At 48.8% G+C, this 19,841-nt stretch overlaps 1 protein-coding gene across 1 annotated transcript; it reads left to right on the top strand.

Annotated features, from left to right (window-relative positions):
* The first annotated feature begins 1,452 nt into the window (after positions 1-1,452).
* lamb1a (laminin, beta 1a) lies at positions 1,453-19,583 on the top strand. The gene is made up of 33 exons (XM_041038684.1): positions 1,453-1,589; positions 2,435-2,649; positions 4,206-4,344; positions 4,870-4,943; positions 5,467-5,655; positions 5,811-5,874; positions 5,968-6,170; positions 6,307-6,427; positions 6,701-6,889; positions 6,986-7,162; positions 7,684-7,796; positions 8,151-8,230; positions 8,534-8,669; positions 9,403-9,561; positions 10,155-10,282; positions 10,365-10,485; positions 10,597-10,798; positions 11,317-11,460; positions 11,756-11,987; positions 12,222-12,385; positions 12,942-13,166; positions 13,540-13,757; positions 14,446-14,542; positions 15,518-15,887; positions 15,969-16,153; positions 16,383-16,624; positions 16,970-17,179; positions 17,269-17,413; positions 17,527-17,734; positions 17,906-18,047; positions 18,150-18,326; positions 18,442-18,601; positions 18,857-19,583. The coding sequence occupies exons 1-33, from the start codon at positions 1,544-1,546 to the stop codon at positions 18,994-18,996; spliced, it is 5,415 nt and encodes a 1,804-aa protein (XP_040894618.1). The 5' UTR covers positions 1,453-1,543; the 3' UTR covers positions 18,997-19,583.
* The last annotated feature ends 258 nt before the right edge of the window (positions 19,584-19,841 follow it).

The following is a 19,841-nucleotide window of genomic DNA, read 5'->3' as shown; positions in this document are numbered from 1 at the left end:
GGTGGGGGGTCGGACTCCCGAGCACCCAACCCCCTCCCTCCCCAACACACACACACACACACACACCTCCTCCCACCCCCCACTTTAAACCTCACCTGCAACAAAAAAGCAGGAAGCGCGTCTGTGTGTGTGTCTCTTTCAGGGTGGGGGTGGGGGGTAGTCAGGAATGTCTTTTGTCTGTAAAGCCCCGAGGGGCAGATGGGGAGGGCACAGAGTCTCCTTTGAAATCCACCACATTCAGAACTACAGAAGGAAAATCACTCAATATAAAAACAGACAGTCTGTCTGTGATCTGTCTGTGATCTGTGATCTATGATCTGTGATCTGTCTGTGATCTGTCTGTGATCTGTCTGTGATCTGTGATCTGTCTGTGATCTGTCTGTGATCTGTCTGTGATCTGTGATCTGTCTGTGATCTGTCTATGATCTGTGATCTGTCTGACTGTGAATCCAACACTTTAACATGTCAGTGCTTTCAACACAACAATATTTGGCCAAAGGTCTGTGGACAGTGAAACGTCTGGGTTCGTCCTCTGAGGCTTTAAACAGCAGCTTATCAATGGAAAACAGACACTGACTGAAGGAGCATGGGAGAGAGGGAAGGAGAGAGGGAAGGACGGAAGGGAGAGGGAGAAGAGTCAGACTGTAAAACGGGCCAGTTCTCTTTCAAAATAAAAGCACCAGACAAAACGAGGGTTATTCTTTCACATAACTTCACAGAGTTTTGCTGTTTGTGTTTGATTTAAGTTGCTGTTGCCGTGACGACATGAACAAGTTCATAGGCCTTTTATGATACATCATATCTACAGTGCAGTACAGACCTGCCCCACCCCCCCCCCTCCTGTAGAGGTGGGGGCTGGGGCATCTCTCTGCTCTGCTGGGCCTCAGGTCTGGGACTCCACTCTTCTGGACAGAGACCTTAGACACAGTGGGACCTCATGGACCTGGAATCTGCTGGAACCAGTCTCCCAGTCTGGGGGGGGAGGGGGGGGGGGGGTCACAGCTCTGGTTACTGGTTACTGCTGGGACCATTTTGGTCTTCATCTTTCACATCTGTTCCAGCTGTTCCTTCAACCTCTGGTACTTTCTCGAGCTCCTTCCTGCTGATGTTTCTGTCACAGCTGGTCGGTTCTAAATAAAAGTGGGTGACGTTCGGTCAGTGATTCGAGCGGGATCTTTTCCCGGCGCTGAACCGTGGAGGAGATCTGTGAAAACATTTCGATGAAACACATAAACAGCAAAAAGAGCAAACACTGACAGAACAGAGACTTCACACAGACTTTGGTCAGAGAGCAGTTAAAGTAAAAGCTTTCAGGTGTTTCCAGGATTCAGACTTGGACGCACCGGATGAATGTAGTTTTATTTTGAAAGTCGGATGTGCGGTCCTGAGGTGTAGTTGCCGGTGAATCTGAGGAGGCGGAGCCCGGAGGTCTGAGGAGGTCTGCGGGGTTAGAGAGTCCTGAGGGTCTGAGCGGGTCTGGAGGTTCGGAGGTCTCTGCGGGTCTTCAGGTTTTCACGGATCCGGTTTGAGTCGAATCAGCATCATGTCGGAGCTTCAGCTCGTGCTGCTTCAGCTCGCGCTGCTTCTCGGTGAGTTTCTGCTCAAACTTTATTTAAACTTTTTCATTCGCTTTAAAACTTTGATTTTTTTAAAAATCTGAAAACCTGTTCGATCCGGTTTCTCATCACTTTTCTGTTTTTAAACTTTTTTTTTTTTTTTTAACTTTTGGCTCAAAAATCTGCAGAAAAAAAACCGACTTTGTGTTAAACTCGTGATTTTACTGAGTGAATTCCTTCTTCAGCTCTTTGTTCAGTTTGATCAGATAAACCTCCGAATTCAAGCTGAAACAATTATTTACCCACAGAAAACTGATCAGTAACTGTTTGAATAATCGATCAGTTGTTTCGGTCCCTGATGAGCTCAGACGGGAAACTGAAGGAAATGTTAGATATAAATGAAATAATATAAATTTCACTGGAGCTCGTGATCAGTTAAACGAGCTGTGATTTCATCAGACATCAAAGAGCAGCAGTAGATCTGATCAGGGATCAGCTGAATGGAAATCTGACCCCGGATCCGTTTTCAGGATTAAACTGAGCAGATCATCATCATCATCACCATCATCATCATCATCGTTGTTGTTGTTGTTGTTAATGAATCTAATTATTAATCTTTAGTTTTATTAAAATGAAAATAAAGACTTTGTTTACTGAGATTTTCAATCTGACAAGTTAATTTCATGTTGATAAGATTGAATCTCAGGTTTCACAGAAAATGTTGATTTTACATATAAGAGAGTCCGTGCGCGCGCGTGTGCGCGCGGTTCTTCTTTGTACTCAGTTTAATCTGAGGTCTGATCTCAGATCAGCTCTGAGAGTTTTTATGAAGCCGTTTCAGTGTGTTAGACTTTCAAAATAAGAGTCTCCCCTCTCAGCTCTGCAGCTATGTACCTGTGCTCAAGAGGACGGGGCCTCGGTGGGCGGGTATCCGGATGAGCTCAGCCTACCGGAGCTCAGCGACGTCTGCACTGAGGGCAGCTGTTACCCCGCAACGGGAGACCTTCTGATTGGCCGAGCTCACCAGCTGTCATCCACCTCCACCTGTGGTCTGAACCGACCCGAGCCATTCTGCATCGTCAGCCACCTGCAGGTAAATTCCACACCTGTTTGTAAGCACGCCAAACAACAACAACAACAACCAATCAAAGATGGCTCCTCCTCCCTGGCTCGACCACCGATAGAGAGGCGAGCTAGAGAGGGAATAAACACCACACACAACACCACACAACACCACACACTGCCACACACACACCACACCACACCACACAACACCACACACCTCCTTCCTGTCCATGATCACACACACACACACACATGCTGTGCTCTGTTTGGAGACTCTGTGTGTGTGGGTGTGTGTGTGTGTGTGTGTGTTTTAGTCTGCAGTGCTTCCTGTGTAAACCTAACCGTCCCTATAAGGAAACACTGAGCTCTAACAGCAGACAGATGTTTGTCCAGATGTTCCCGAGGAAAAAATACAGACCACTTAAAGGTGAAAGGTCACACTGAAGCCGTCCAATCAGACACTGAGTAAACTGAGTGTGCTCAGTGTGAGGCTTATTCTGTAAACATCATGGCCACAGTTCGGGCTGATCCCTGATCACTTCTCTGGCCTGAGCGTGTGAAGTGTCTGCAGAGCGTCGGTGTTTAATCCAGATTAAATCCACATCTGAATCTCTGTTCGATCAGCGACTCGTCTGGAACTGGTTCATTCTTCTGCTGCTGGACGTCGGACAGGTCACCTGTCAATCACAGGACGGACACAGATTATAATGTTTCTAACAATTTAATTTATTTCTCCTGAACAACTCGAAACAGAAGAAGAAGAAAATGTTTCAGATAACGAGAGAATAACGAGTTTCCAGGTTTCACTCTGACAGAGAAGGGAACAGAGAAGGAGGCAGAGGAGGGAACAGATAAGGAGGCAGAGGAGGAGGCAGAGGAGGGAACAGATAAGGAGGCAGAGAAGGGAACAGAGAAGGGAGTAGAGGAGGAGGCAGAGAAGGGAGCAGAGGAGGAGGCAGAGAAGGGAACAGAGAAGGGAGCAGAGAAGGAGGCAGAGGAGGAGGCAGAGAAGGGAACAGAGAAGGGAGCATAGGAGGAGGCAGAGAAGGGAGCAGAGGAGGAGGGAACAGAGGAGGAGGCAGAGAAGGAGGCAGAGGAGGAGGCAGAGAAGGAGGCAGAGAAGGAGGCAGAGGAGGAGGCAGAGAAGGGAGCAGAGAAGGAGGAAGAGGAGGAGGCAGAGAAGGAGGCAGAGAAGGAGGCAGAGAAGGGAGCAGAGAAGGGAGCAGAGGAATGAATGAATGAATGAAAAAAAGGGAAAACAGTCAAAGTGTTTAAATGTTAAACTTTCAACCGACCAAAGTTTTTCTTCAACGTGTCGGACACATGATTTTATACTGGTTTATACTGGTGTACAACAGGAAGTGGATCACAGATCTGCAGACTGGGTTCGGGTCAGATAGGAAAGTTTCCTCCTCTCCACTGAGCAGCAGCAGCAGCAGAGGAATCTGAGGAATTCAGCTCATTATTAACCGTTTGCTGCCTCCTCCCCATCTCCCTGTCCCCCCGTCTCTCTGTCCTCGTCCATACGACCTGTTAAGAAAGAGGCTCACGTCGCTCTGCCTTTGTCTCTCTCTGATCAACCAGGAGGAGAAGAAGTGTTTCGTGTGTGACTCCGCGGCTCCCTATGACGAGCCGATCGATCAGACAAGCAGCCATCGCATCGAGAACGTCGTCACCACGTTTGCTCCGAACAGACTGAAGACGTGGTGGCAATCCGAGAACGGTGAGAAACACAACAAAGGGGTCAGAGGTCAGAGGTGAACTCCTCCCGTGGCTTCGGTCGGTCAGACATGTTGTTACAGGTTTGGCCTCTGGGCTCAGATTAAATGGTGTGAGGAATTCTGGGTAACAGGAGGTTAGGGTCCACTGATCAGGGGCACACAGTTTTAACTTTAAACTATTTAATGTGAGTAAACTTTTTATTTTTTATTAAACTTAACGTCCGTGACTGGAATTGAACTGTGCCGTAACCATTCAGCGACAACTCGTCGCTGAATGAACTAAAACTTTACTATCTGAAAGTTTCCCGGTGGATTTGTTCTAAATAACAAACGAAACCGTCTCAGCAGATCGTCCTTGAGGACATCCCTGCACATTTATTTCCATTCACCCGTCATATAAAACGTCTCCTCAGTAAACACAACAACAGAATCCGACGTTTGCTGCGTCTCAGAGTTCTTTTTCATCCACTTCGGTTCAGTCAGACTTTCTGATCCGAAGCTCACGGCTCTGTCTGTCCCGTCTGCAGGTCTGGAGAACGTCACCGTCCAACTGAACCTGGAGGCAGAGTTTCACTTCACACACCTCATCATGACCTTCAAGGTGAGTTCTACACAGGTGCACGCAGCAGGGGGTTCTGGGGAATCGCACAGCTCCAACCTGACGATTTCTCTGCCGCTCGTTCAGTTTCACTCTCTCAGCTCACGGCACTGATCCTGAGAGCGTGCTCTCTAACTTTGCTGTAACCCAAAAATTTATCTTCTTATGAAAATCAAAACTCCAAATAAAACAGAGGCAAAGTGTAAAATGTGGGACCTTTAAACGAGTCACAGGTCAGAGTCCCTCTCAGTCCCCAGAGTGTCAGCTGATCTCAGCCCAGTTCTAAAATCACTCGACCAGTTTGACTTTAAAACTAAGTTTAACGTCCACTGCTCTGAGCATCCTGCTCAGAGCAGAAGCGCAAGAATAATGTTAATATCTTTATCATTAATATGTAAAGACACACATTAAACCAGAGGAACAGGAGGTTCAAAGACTCTTTGCTTCATCACGTGTTGTCTCCATGTTCCGTGTCATCGATTCTCGGTGGGATCTCACTGTTTTTTCTGTGGTTTTCTGTCCTAAGACGTTTCGTCCTGCTGCCATGGTGATCGAGCGGTCAGCTGACTTTGGGAAGACGTGGCAGGTTTATCGTTACTTCGCCTACGACTGCGAGACATCTTTCCCCCACATTTCCCAGGGTCCAATGCAGAAGGTTGATGACGTCATCTGTGACTCGCGTTACTCCGACATCGAGCCATCCACTGAGGGAGAGGTACTGCAGCACTCTGATACTACTGCAGCACTCTGATACTCCTACAGGTATCAGAGTGCTGCAGGTGGGTTATAAAGTGGACCTGATGAGACAGCCTGGTGATGTCATCAGAAGGACATCTTCATTACTCTTGGTGAAACGTCTCTTTTTTCCAGGTAATTTTCAGAGTTCTGGACCCGGCGTTCAGGATCGACGACCCCTACAGCCCCAGAATCCAGAGTAAGAGTCCTCACACACTAACGCCACCGTCTGTCAGGGTTATTGATCACCTGTAAATCAGTTATTGACCTGTGACTGGTTTATTTTGTTCAGACATGTTGAAGATTACCAACCTGCGGGTGAAGTTCACCAAACTGCACACGCTGGGAGACAATCTGCTGGACTCGCGTATAGAGGTCAAAGAGAAGTATTACTACGCCATCTACGACATGGTGGTGAGAGGAAACTGCTTCTGCTACGGACACGCCTCCGAGTGCGCCCCCATCCAAGGGGCCGGACAGACCCGGGAGGGCATGGTGAGTTCTTGAAAGGGTACAAGGTCCTGAAGGAGCAGGCTGAGACAAGCTGCAGGAGACAGTCTCCAGTGTGTCTCTGTGGGACACTGATGACCTGCAGGTGATTCTGTTTTCATTTATTTTCATGTGACTCCAGGTGCACGGTCACTGCATGTGTAACCACAACACCAAAGGTCTGAACTGTGAGCAGTGTCAGGATTTCCACCACGACCTTCCCTGGAGACCGGCCGAGGGTCGCAACACCAACGCCTGCAAGAGTGAGTCCATACTGGTTTATACTGGTTTTTGATTGGTCTCTGTTTGTCTCTTCTGCTGGTCTCTGCACTGATTTCTGCTGCTGCTGGCTGCTTTCTGTTGGAAGATGACCAGTATAAACCCAGACTCTACTGGTTTCTGGCGTACTGGGACAGGTCGAAGCAGCTACCTCGGTTCCTGTTTCAGTCTGTTTTCATGATTTCAGATTTATCAGTGATCCTCGTGACTTTGGTGTGAAACAGCTGTGATCCCGTCTTCTTCTGTGGTGTTCGTAGAGTGTAACTGTAACCAGCACTCGGACTCGTGTCACTTCGACATGGCCGTGTTCGTGGCTTCAGGAAACGTCAGTGGAGGCGTTTGCGACGACTGTCAACACAACACGGCCGGACACAGCTGTGAGCAGTGCAAACCGTTTTACTACCAACATCCAGAGCGAGACGTCAGAGACCCCAGCATCTGCCAAGGTGAGTCCACGCTGCCTGGTGTGTGATCATCTGCCTCTGGTTATTACGGATATCTTTACGATCAGGCTGTGTTTTGTCCTGCGTGTGTCTCCGTAGCCTGTAACTGTGACCCCCTGGGCTCTCTGAACGGAGGCATGTGTGACCGGATGACAGACGTTCGAGCTGGGCTGATCGCAGGTCAGTGTCGCTGCAAAGTCAACGTGGAGGGAGAACGCTGCGAGCGCTGCAAACAGGCGCATTACGGGCTGAGCGACGAGCCTGAGGGCTGTAAAGGTACGAAAATAAGGCATTACACACACACACACACACACACACACACACCATGTGGATACAGGAAGCACGACACACAGTTACAGACACAGTCAGTGTTAGTGTGTGTACTGTTCATTGTTCTGGCTGGAACAGTGCAGTGAGTCCAGCTTGTTGCTGATTCATGTTTTTATTCAGGAAACTGAAGCAGCAGTGGGGTTAGGCTCAGTATTCCTGTTTTCAGTGTCCCTGTTTGCTGTGAGCACAACTAAACAAGTCAACAAAAACAAGCTAACCAGGATCTGTAAGGCAGTGAGGACGATGGTCACATGATGAGTCGGTGAGTCGCTCCCTTCAGGGCGACGCTAAGGATTCGTTTAATCAGCTGAATGAGGGTTTCTTTATCTCCCTGCTCCTCCCCTTTATCTCAGCTGGACAATAAAGTTCTGTTCTGTTCTGATGCTCTGATGCTCTGATGCTCTGATGTTCTGATGCTCTGATGCTCTGATGTTCTGATGTTCTGATGCTCTGATGTTCTGTTTCAGCGTGTGCCTGCAGCCCCTTGGGAACAGTTCCTGGAGGAAATCCCTGCGACAGTGAAACAGGAAGTTGTTTCTGTAAACGTCTGGTGACGGGACCAAACTGTGACCAGTGTGTGGTGAGAACATACGTTTACTGGACAGTGTGATTTAAAACAGTCATCAGACCAAACGTGCTCAGACTGAGCTCAGACCATGTGCTGATGCTAGAACACGGACGCAGCCACCAGGAACAGGTGTAACACTCAGAATAATGATCTGAGCGGCTGATTCACCGAACACATCCAGCGACTGAACACTGACTTTAGCTTCTCATTCTCACGTTTAATGTCCAGCACCTGTGTTAGATCACAGAGAGACGAGATGTTTGACAGGTCCGATCAGAGACTGGAGACAGTGACTTCCTGTGATGCTGTAAATCAGCTTTTTACTGACGCGTCTCTAACACCTGCTGTGTGTGTCTGTGCCATCAGCCCGAACACTGGGGTCTCAGTAACGACATGGACGGCTGCAGACCATGTGACTGCGACCTCGGAGGAGCTGTTAACAACCGGTGAGTTTACGTCCCAGTCGCTGCTAGCTGCTAACTGCCTCCTCCCAGTGCACACACCTGTCTCCAGGTGCATGCTGGTCTTTGTGAGTCTTTGTCTTGACTCCAGGAAAAGGTTAGTTATGCTCACATTGTTTCAGTCGTGATGAAAACGTCACATGTTCAGAAATTCTCAGCTGGAGACGCTCGGCGTTGAGCTCAGGTGAGAAGCGACACAAACAGTTTTAAGCAGCTTCTCGTTTTGTTCCTGGAAACGTCAGAGGCCGCTTCAGCTGTTTGTTTGTTTTCCTGCTCTTTGCTCGGCAGGTGTGATCAGGTGAGTGGTCAGTGCACATGCAGAGATCACATGTTCGGCCGTCGCTGCGATCAGGTTGAGTCTGGATTTTACTTCATCGCACTCGATCACTACACCTACGAGGCAGAGGACGCCACGCTTGGACCTGTGAGTCGCTTTCTAACCTTTGACCTCTGACATGTTTTTTTTTCTTCACCTTTAAATCCTGCAATTTTTCTGTGGACGATGGTTTCCGTGTGGAAAACAACAGAACTGGAGCCGTGTTTTGTTCCACTGGTTTTTATTAGACTTGGACAAATGATACAACATCATTCTTTGCTGACTCACCTGTACGTGTCGGTCCGGCCCAGGTTCACAGGCTGCGTACGAGTCGGCTGAAATTCTAATTTGTGGAGCAGATTAAAAAAAAAGAATTTGAAATTCAAACTGAAAACTGAAGACTCCATCTCATTAAAATAAATAAATAAATATATATATATATATATAAAATATTATAAATTATACTATATCTATAAGAAAGCAAAGAAATTTGTTGATGCCTCTGGATTTGTCCTCTGAATATGTCTTTTGAACTTGTCCTCTGGAGAGTCCTCTGGGACAACCCAGTTTCAGCGTGTTTACATCGGGTTCTTCTCTGATTTTAAACAGCGTTTGGTTCAGATCAGATCTTTGTGGGAGATGAAGGCTGCTGCTAAACCTTGAACTCAGGTGTTCAGATGGTTAATTACAGAGTCCTGTAGAAGCAGAGCAGAGATTTCTGGCACAGCTTCACCTTCAGGCTCTTCAATCAAGTTGTTCCACAAAGATCAATACTAGCTCCCTTCTATTTACTGTATTTTCTAATCGACCGAGGTTTCATGTTTTCATCTCATCTCTTCAGGGAGTGACGGTGGTACCAAGGCCCCACCCTCAGGACCGCAGTCCCACTTGGACAGGTATTGGGCTGGTCAACGTCCCAGAGGGAGCATTCCTAGAATTTTCTATCAGCGACATCCCTCAGTCCATGGAGTACGACATCCTCATCCGCTACGAGCCTCAGGTACAACACTGGTTTGGCCCAGCTCATCAGCAGAACTCCAACTATATGATCGGACACTGCTGTCTCGCTTAGACCGAGTCAATAAAAACCACCAGACATTTGGTTCAATGAAACCTGGGAACCTTTTTTATTTATAACGCTGAATCAATCAGTCTCAAGCTACTTTCCATACAGAGCAGGTTCAGACCAGACTCTTTCTAAAATTATCTACAGAGACACAGGAAACTCACTTTAACAGGTAGAAACCAGAACTGACTCTAAGGTTTATCAGAGGAAAGTTTTCAGCTGCTCTGAAACATGGAGCGGGGGCCTGAGGTGGTCTGAGGGGTTCTGAGGGGGTCTGAGGGGGTCTGATGGGATCTGAGGGGGGTCTGAGGGGGTCTGATGGGATCTGAGGGGGGTCTGGGGGGGTCTAAGGGGGTCTGAGGGGGGCTGGGGGGTCTGAGGGGGTCTGGGGGTTCTGAGGGGGTCTGAGGGGGGTCTGGGGGTTCTGAGGGGGGCTGAGGGGGGGGGGGTCTGAGGGCGTCTGAGGGGTCTGGGGGGATCTGAGAGGGTCTGAGGGTTAAAGTCTTATGTTCTTGTTGGTCCCGCAGCTGCCTGACCAATGGGAGGAGGTCCTGATGACGGTGATGAGGCCTGGACCAATCAGAGCAGACAGCCGCTGTATCAACACTGTACCTGATGACGACAACCAGATGATCTCACTTCACCCCGGCTCACGGTAACAGTCCCACTCAACCTGAACCTGAACCAAAGTGTTTCAGTACCTGAACCTTACAACAGGTGGAACTGTGTCTCCTCAGGTATGTGGTTCTTCCCAGACCGGTCTGTTTTGAATCTGGTCTGAACTACACAGTCCGGCTCAGTCTGCCGCTGTACTCGGCCCTCAGCGACGTCCATTCTCCGTACACACTCATCGACTCGGTGAGGAAACTCTGATATTTCATCCTCAGACCCTGAGGAAGATGAGGGGAGGATGAAGACACCTGTAGACCACGTGCTTTCAGTCAGTCTCATGGTTTTCTTTATCCTCAGATTGTGTTGATGCCGCACTGTAAGAACCTGGACATATTCACAGCCTCAGAGGGAGGAGACTCCAGCAGGAACAGCGGGCGGGAAACTTTCCAGCGTTATCGTTGTCTGGAGAACAGCCAGAGCGTCGTCAAGACGCCAATGACGGACATCTGCAGAAACTTCATCTTCAGCATCTCCGCCATGTTGCATCAGGGAGCTAAAGGTACAGCTGTCTACCTTAAACCTGATGACTCCACCTTAATAATCTCATGCTGTCAGAAGCTTGAATGAGCAGAGGAGTTTGTGCAGCTTCAGCTCAAGCTTTGTGTGAGTCAGTGATTATTTATGAGACGAGTCAGAAGAAGGTTCAGTTCCATGTTGTTTTCTGTTTGTGTGACCAGGAATCATTCAGATCAGATCAGTTCTGCTGCTGATCTCTGACCTTTGACCTCTGTGGAATGAGGAGGAAGTTCCCTCAGGGTTCAGGTCTTTCCAGATGTGGTTTCGATTCACGCATAGGACCAGAGAAAAGCAGCATAAAACATCAGAATTCAAACATTCGAATGAACTTCCTGTTTCTCCTCCTTTCCTTCCTGTTGTTGTTGTTGATCTGAGTGAAGTCACTCATCAGTGTTTCTGTCGTCAGCTGGTTTCCTCCTCGTCCCTCAACCATCGTCTCTCTCAGACCAGATCTTTGGAGTTTGTTTTCTAACTTGTCCCGTGTTGGACTCCCTTTCCCAGAATGCCAGTGTGACCCCCAGGGTTCCCTCAGCACTGTGTGTGACCCCAGTGGCGGTCAGTGTCAGTGTCGCGCCAACGTGGTCGGCAGGAACTGCGACAGATGTGCTCCAGCCACGTTCCAGTTCGGACCAAACGGCTGCAGAGGTCAGGACCCAATCAAAATATATTCAGTCAATACTGCTCCAATGATTATCAATACATGCTCTGTGTGTGATTCATAGATAATCGAAATTATGTCCTCCAGCCACATTCAGACCCAATAGCTGCGCAGGAACAGAATAAACCAAGTTTCATGACAATGAAAATACGAAGTGTTCAGTCTCTGACTCTGCAGCGAGAAAAGGTTTCTCTAAAACTTCCAGAAACTGAACAGGAAGTGTGTGTGTGTGTGTTCTCTGCAGTGTCTAACCACAGCTTCTGTGTCGTTGTGTTTGTGCAGCGTGTGCGTGCGACCCTCAGGGTTCGCAGAGTCCGTTCTGCGATCAGCTCGCCGGTCAGTGCCTTTGTGTGTCGGGAGCGTACGGTCGCCAGTGTGATCGCTGCCTGCCGGGTCACTGGGGTTTCCCCACCTGCCGACCCTGCTCCTGCAACGGACACGCCGACGACTGCGACCCCAACACCGGGCGGTGCATCAGCTGCCGGGACCACAGCACGGGACACAGCTGTGACAGGTACAGCAGTCCGTCCATCCGTCTGTCTGTCCGTCAGTCCGTCCGTCGGTCTGTCCGTCCGTCCGTCAGTCCATCTGTCCGTCCGTCCGTCCGTCAGTCCATCTATCTGTCCGTCCGTCCGTCCGTCCGTCTGTCTGTCCGTCACAGGATAACACACTGAAGAAAGCAGGTTCCTCAGGTGATCACATTCAGATTTCTTTGTTGTCCTCCTGACCTCCTTGTACCTGTCTGTAGGTGTCTGGATGGTTACTATGGCGACCCGGTGTTGGGGTCAGGCGACCACTGTCGTCCCTGCATGTGTCCCGACGGCCCCGACAGTCAACGGCAGTTCGCAGGAAGTTGTTACCGCAGCGACGACTCCCAGCAGGCCATCTGTGTCTGCAGCACTGGATATAGAGGTAAAAACTTTATTAACACTGAGGGAAAAACGTACAAACAAAGTTTGTCAGAATTAAAAACAACCAGTGAGATTCTCTCAGCAACAGATAAACTCCAGCTTTAACTCACAGCTCAAACAGCTGCTGCCTCCTGGAGGCAAACAGTGTTTTCACGTGCAGACGCTCTATGATTCAGTTTGATGTCAGAGAGCAGGAATGTCATGTGACTACAGGTCTGTTATTACAGCAGGAAGTGACACGTTCAGGCTGAAATCAGCTGCTGACAGACGCACGAATCAGCCACTTCCTCTGTTTGTTTCCTCTCTGCTTCCTCTGCAGCCGGCGAGCTGCTCGGGCGGCGCTGCACGCAGTGCTGAAGTGTCAGCTGAGGGGTCAAAGGTCAAAGCAGCTTAAATGTGGTTGATAAAAAGTGAGAGTCAGTTGTTATGAAAGCACTGAAATTAGAGGGAGGGTCGGTTAAAGTTTCAGTGTGTGCGGTGAAGCATCGCCTGAACAATGAGAAGTGAAAGCAGCTGAAGCGTCAGCTCTATTCGTCTGTCTCACCTGTCCTTTCCAGGTGCTCGCTGTGACCAGTGCTCACCTGGTTACTATGGAAATCCTGGTGAACCGGGGGGGCGGTGTCAGCCCTGTCAGTGCAACAACAACATTGACATGTTGGACCCAGAGTCCTGCGATGCTCAGACCGGAGAGTGTCTGCGCTGCCTGCACCATAGCGAGGGCGCCGCCTGCCAGAGCTGCAAACTGGGTTACTACGGCAACGCCCTGCTGCAGGACTGCAGGAGTGAGTATACTGGGTTACTGGGGCAACCGTCATTTATTACTGTGAACTATTATTAATGAATGATTTAATGAATGAATTAAATTGCTGGAACAGACCAGTGGAATCCAGCACATCACAAATGAAACTGGAATAAAATCTTCAGCTGAGATTCTTGCTTCTCTGTACAATTTTCTTCTTTTCATTTGGGAGTTTGTACGTAACAAAAGAATTTCCCCACGGGGATTAATAAAGTTTTTGTTAAGTTTTGTCAAACCGGATCAAACGTGCAGCTTTGGGACTGAACCTTTAAATTCCAATATAAACCTTAATGACGGATCTGGATTAAACCTTTAATGAGATCTTGATGAATCCTGACGAACGGTTTTGTTCGCAGAGTGCGCCTGTGACCCGCTGGGCACCGATCCATCCAGCTGTCCGTCATCCGGCGACTGTCAGTGCGACCGCGGCAGCGGCCAGTGTCACTGCCTCCCGAACGTGGTCGGTCAACACTGCGACCGCTGCGCGCCCGACACCTGGAACATGGTGAGCGGCCGCGGCTGCCGGACCTGCGACTGCGACCCCAAACACTCGTACGGGACGTCCTGCGATGAGGTGAGGACCAGAAAGCACTGGGTTCTTCATGTTTTTACTGAAGCTGAAGGAAAAGTGTCCGACGAGTGTGAGCGAACGTCTTCGGGGTTAGCGTCGGCCCTGGTGTCCACCTGCCTTTATTTATTTAAGTTTCTTCTGATTTAAATGACACACACAGAAACGTGGACTTCAGTCTGAATATTTCTAACTCTGACCTCTGACCTCTGACCCTTCTGTTCTAATTGCCTTCTTTGAAAATTTTCCCCAAAAAACCTGATTTTGTTTGCTGTGTGCTGGGGCTAGTCAGGGGCCCAGTTACCATAGCAACCAGTGACTCAGCTGTATCTTGGCATACCTGACTCTGATCGGCGATTCACTTTTAGTCTTGTGGGGCCATTTTTTTTTTTCTGTCGGCCATCTTGTTCTCTCAGACAGGCAGATCAGCACAGCTTATGATATTAATAAGGCCTGTGGATCAAGATCAGGATCAGGTTCCCTCTGAACCCATGGTTCCAGATCACAGGATCTTTAAGTATCAGCTGTACCACATGTTCACACTGAGCTTGTTCCTGAGTTTCCGATCAAACAGTAAAACCTGGTTGGTAGTTTTCCAGTGGATCTTTCAGCTGTGAGTCCGTCGGGTCCTGCTTCAGTATTTCGATGAGTTTTCTGTTGGAGTTTTGAATGCAAACCTTTGTCTGGTCCACAGATCAGCGGCCAGTGTTCCTGTCGCCCCGGCTTCGGAGGAAGAACGTGCAACGAGTGCAGAGAGCTGTTCTGGGGAGACCCAGAGGTTAAATGTCACGGTAGGTTCATATGTTCACTGCATGAAAGAAGGTGATAATGTGAGAGCAGTGATCTTACAGAGGTCGACTCTGGAGGAGGAAAAACTCTGGTTCGAGTTCCTCGACTGAGTCCAGAAACCAGATCTGGGTTCAGAGACCAGACTTGTTTTGTTTTAAAAAGGGAGACTGAAACCAGAATCATGCAGCCACTGCCCTGTTGCATCATGGGAACATCGCAACTCCTAGCACGGTCTGCTCTGATCTGCTGCGAACCATTAAGTCCAGATGTTCCCAGAGGCCTGCTGTTCCCGTTGTCGTGGAGAGACCAGAATCTGTCTGAACCTCCAAATATCCCTGAAATCCACAAAGAGGCTTTGTTATTTAGAAACAGAGCCGGAGGCCGAGGGATGGAGGGAGGGAGGAAAAGAAAAGAAAAGAAAAGAAAAGAAAGGAGGCCAGAACCAGATCTGCTGAGAGGAAAGAAGGAAAGAGGGGAATGATGATCTGCAGAGAGGGAAAAGGGAAGATAGATGAAGGAAAGGAAAGGAAGAATGAAAAGGGAACGAGTGGATGAATCTCAGGGCTGTGAACACATGAAAGCAACTGATTCAGGCCGAGTCTGTTAGTTTGTGTTAGTGTGTGTGTGTGTGTGTTACTGTGTGTGTTAGTGTGTGTATCTGCTGCACGGTTGTTGTTTCTGCATCAAAAAGAAGCTTCAACTGTGTTTAACACAAACCAGATGTTACACACACACACACACACACACACACACACACAAACCATTCCAACTCACCAGATGTTTTTTGTTGAACAGGAAGTTGCACAGTTTGTCTGAGACGCTTCCTCGAAAATGTTTTTACTGTAAATGAAAAGCTTGTGACCCCCCCCCCCCCCCCCCCACACACACACACACACACACACACACACACACACACACTCTGTACATGTCTGGCTGTGTGTGTGTGTGTGTGTTACTCACTGTGCTCTCCTCCTCAGCGTGTGACTGCGACCCTCGCGGTGTCTCTGAGCAGCAGTGTAACAAAGTCAGCGGTCACTGCGTCTGCGTGGACGGCGTGTCCGGACCGCGCTGCGACGTCTGTGCACGTGGATTTTCGGGAACGTTCCCCGACTGCCGCCGCTGCCACCAGTGCTTCGCGGAGTGGGACGACATCATCGGACAGCTGACCAATCAGACGCACCGCCTCGTCAACAAGGTCAACACCATTAAAGCCAGTGGAGTCAGTGGACCGTACAAGAAGTCCGTGGACAGTGTGGAGAGGAGCGCCGCCGACATCCAGGTCCTCCTGAACCAGAACCTGGCTTCGCAACCACTGAGCGAGATCCAGCACCTGCTGCAACAGGCCAGGTGAGGTTAACTTTAATCCGATCAAACCCTGACACAGGTCGAGTGAAGCATTTAAACTTTAAACCTTTGTTTGTCCCTCAGTGACCTCATGAGTGCCATGAGCCAGACGTTGAACCTCACAGAACAGACTCTGATCCAGGTGGAGGACCAGGACTCGGCCGCAGAAGCTAAATTAGACTCTGTGACGTCAGACGCTCAGAAACTGGAGCGGACGGTTCAGGAGCTGCTGGACCAGGTCGAGTTCATCAAAAACTCCGACATCAGAGGTAAAGAGGCAGAGGTCAGAGGTCGGGAGTCCACTCCCATTATCCAGCTGTGATGCAGAGAATCTTCCGGACCAGTTCTCTCAATTCAAGTTGACTCATTATACATTAAAGAGTATTGATTATTGATCAGATGTGAGGGTCAAACTCTGCCGGGCTCATTAAACCCACAGAATAAAGTTTTCTTTGCTGAGGATTTCTCAGCTGATTTCTTCTTCCTGTCTGTTGCCAGGGGCGACAGACAGCGTCACTAAGTACTTCCTGCAGTCTCAGGGAGCTGAAGCTCGAGCCAACGCCTCCACTGTCGATACCGGCAGCCCCGTGGAAACATCCAGCGCTCTACGGCAACTCACAGAGGACAAACTAAACCAAACCAGAGGGGAGTTCCTGAAGAGACACACTGAGCATGCTCAGAGACTGGATGACCTGGCAGGAGAGCTGCAGACTCTGGACCTATCAGAGATCAGCCACAAGGTGAGAAGTGAAAACCTGAAGTGGAGTTCGTCGGGTTTGTTTAACACCGAGTTTTACTGAGAAATTTTAATTATTAAAAAATTATTAATAACATCCCGACGATATCAGGTTCAACTACACAACTAAAAGCACTGACATTAAAAAAGTGTTGACCCACAACTAGAAACCCTGTTGGTCCATGACAGGCTGCTGAACCGTCCCTGCATCTGCTGCTGGACAGCACCAAACTCTGCTTTAGGTCTCCGTCTCTGAGCTGCTTGGAAACATTCAGTGTGAATTTGAATATTTTAGTGAAAATTTTAGTGAAACACATTCAGCGTTTACTTCCTGTCTCCGTTCTTTCAGACCTGTGGTGGTTCATCCCCGGGTCAGGATTTGTGCTGGCCCTCTACCTGTCAGGGTCTGGGCTGTGTGGACTCTGAGGGTTGGACCAGGTGTGGAGGCGAAGGATGTGGCGGTGTGGTGACAACAGCCAACAACATCTGGAGGAAGGCTCAAGATTTGGAACAGGAAGTCACCGGTGCCATGGGGGAAGTGGAAAAACTGTCCAAGATGGTGAGTTTGACTTGTCCTGGCAGGTCCTGGTCTGCGGTTCTTTTTCAGGTGGACCATGTGGGATTTTATTACCAGTGGTTTGTCTTCAGGTGTCTGAGGCCAAGCTGAAGGCAGACGAAGCGAAGCTGAGCGCTCAGGACGTGCTGATGAAGACCAACAGGACCAAACAGAAAGTGGACCAGAGTAATGAGGAGCTGAGACATCTCATCAGACAGATCAGAGACTTCTTAACACGTATGTCTCTCATTTCCTGTTTAACACGAGGGTCAGCTGCCTCAGGTGTTAAGAGCCATGCGGTAGATAGATGTCGGACAGGCGACTAACAAACCTGCCGTGTGCCGTTTCAGAGGATGCCGCAGACCTGGAGAGCATCGAGCTGGTGGCTAACGAGGTTCTGGCCATGCAGATGCCGACCACGCCGACTCAGCTGCAGAACCTGACCGAAGAGATCCGGCAGAAGGTGGGAGAACTGGGACACATGGAGACCATACTGCAGCAAAGCACCGATGACATCCAGAGAGCTGAGAACCTGCTGAACCAGGCCCGTCGAGCCAGGTGAGTCCTACCTGTCCATCCAGGACTGAAGTTCAGTGCGTAGACCTGGTTCAACAAGGATCTGCGCAACAAACTCTCATCTCTCAGTGACTCTTTAAACTCGAAACCCTCAAACCTTCGTACAGATTTCTCTCAATCAGCTACTGAAATGTCACTTTCTGTGTTGCTCAGTGAGGAGGCGGCTGATGCGAAGGTCTCTGCGGAGGAGGTGAAGCGAGCTTTGGAGGAAGCTGATAGAGCCCAGATGGCCGCCAGCGGCGCCATCCAGCAGGCCGCTGCTGACATCCAGGACACCAACAACCTGCTGTCCATCGTCAGTGCTGACCGTCCAACGAGAGGAAAACGTTACAAAATATTTACCGTCCTCACATCAGAAACGCGAAGGTAACGCTTTGTCTCTCCGTGTTGTGTTCAGGTGCAGTCAGAGACGGCAGATGCGGAGTTGAAGCTGAACAACGCCACCCGGCGGCTGCAGAGGCTTGAGCAGGACGTAACGCTGCTGAAAGACAAAGCTCTGAATGTCACTTTAAGCACAGAACAGACCAATCAGGATGCAGCGAGCATCAGAGAGATTGCTGAGGAGGTGAAGAAGGTGAGGTCACCTGTCAGAGACATATTCTAACACACAGCGGACAGTGAAGGACACACACAGCAGGCTCCCAGAGCTTCAGTCGAGTTAATTTCTGTGTGTGTGTGTGTGTGTTTAGGACCTGGACTCAGACCTGAAGGACAGGTACTCCACAGTGGGCCAGCTGATTGGTCAGAAGGCAGGGGGTGTGGCTGATGCCAAGAAGAGGGCAGAGTCACTGCAGCAGGAAGCCAAAGAGCTGTTGTTGCAGGCGAGCAACAAGCTGCAGCTGCTCAAAGGTGACATCACACTGACATCACACTGACATCACACAGCAGCATCAGACCCAGGTTTTAGACAGGTTTCCGTTCAGATTCTCTGACTGACCGCCATGACTCCAGGTGTCGAACACGACAGGTGTTCTTCGAGGATGCTGAAAACGTGGCTTCCTGTAAAACCACAGTGTTTGTTTGGCTGTTGCAGTGATAAAGTTCTTGACTGATTGATTGATGAGCGTTAGAGGTGCAACTGACCACTTGTTTCCTGTTTCTCAGATCTGGAGAAGTCGTATGACGACAACCAGCGGACTCTGGAGGTAAAGGCGGAGCTGCTGGTGGAGCTGGAGGCAGCTGTGAAAGACCTGCTGCAGGATATCAGCCACAAGGTCACTGTCTACAGCACCTGTCTTTTCTAGGGTCAAAGGTCACCATCAGAAGCTGAAAAGGAGCTGACACATATTTTTAACCTGACTCTGTGATGTGAAATCCCCCCAAATGTTTCAGAGAGAAGTTAGATTTTTACTGAGGTGGAACTTCTGCCAAAGATACGAAATCTTTCATCTTCAGTTAATTTCCAAATTGGACCTGGAGCGTTTTCATGGTCGGAGCGTTGGTGAACGTGCTGTGAGCTGTTTAAACTGCCTCCAGCTTCATTTCCACACCTGAGTGTGGAGAACCGTGAAAGATGAGTTGAAAACAACAGTTTGAACACTCAACAGCTGTAAAATTAATTCAGTCGATCAGAAAAGTCAGAAGCAGCTGAAATTCATCAAAGTGATCCGACACGATTCAAATGATAAAAACAATGTTTGTTAAAATTCAGTAAAATTCAGCTGCTGAAATATTTGAACGTCTTTGTGAATGTAAGAAAATCAAAGTCGATCATTTGATTCGAGTTTCCAGTTGTTTAACAGTGAATTTTTCCTTTTGTTCTTCCTTTACTTTCAATTCTTCGTGGCCAAAACTTTGAAAAATGAATTTTAATAAAAAGCTTTTAACAGTTGACAGCGTGGAGCTTGTCACTTCAGAGGACAGAAGTTAAAACATCTGGTCGTCATTTGAAGTCACAAAGAAACCGAAGAAACACTTGATGAAAGAAAAGAAAAAAGAAAAGAAAAAAACATGGAGTAGATTTCAGTGGTAGCGGTACTCAGATCACTTCAGATGAAAGTAAGTAAAAGTCATTTTGAAGAACCTTAATGTTGCAGCTGAATCACTTTATTTACTGATGAGTAGTTTCATTTGTAATAATGCATCATTC

The sequence above is a fragment of the Toxotes jaculatrix genome, chromosome 5, assembly GCF_017976425.1.
Source record: "Toxotes jaculatrix isolate fToxJac2 chromosome 5, fToxJac2.pri, whole genome shotgun sequence".
Taxonomy (NCBI): Eukaryota; Metazoa; Chordata; class Actinopteri; family Toxotidae; genus Toxotes; species Toxotes jaculatrix.
The sequence above is the reverse complement of the archived record's forward strand: the minus strand, read 5'-3'. Positions and strand labels throughout refer to the sequence as shown.

Excerpts from the sequence above, each read along its gene's own strand:
- lamb1a (XM_041038684.1), top strand. The coding sequence starts at position 1,544 with ATGTCGGAGCTTCAGCTCGTGCTGCTTCAGCTCGCGCTGCTTCTCG. Across the intron at positions 7,797-8,150 it reads CAAACTGTGACCAGTGTGTG|CCCGAACACTGGGGTCTCAG; the intron begins GTGAGAACATAC and ends CTGTGCCATCAG. Across the intron at positions 8,670-9,402 it reads AGGACGCCACGCTTGGACCT|GGAGTGACGGTGGTACCAAG; the intron begins GTGAGTCGCTTT and ends TCATCTCTTCAG.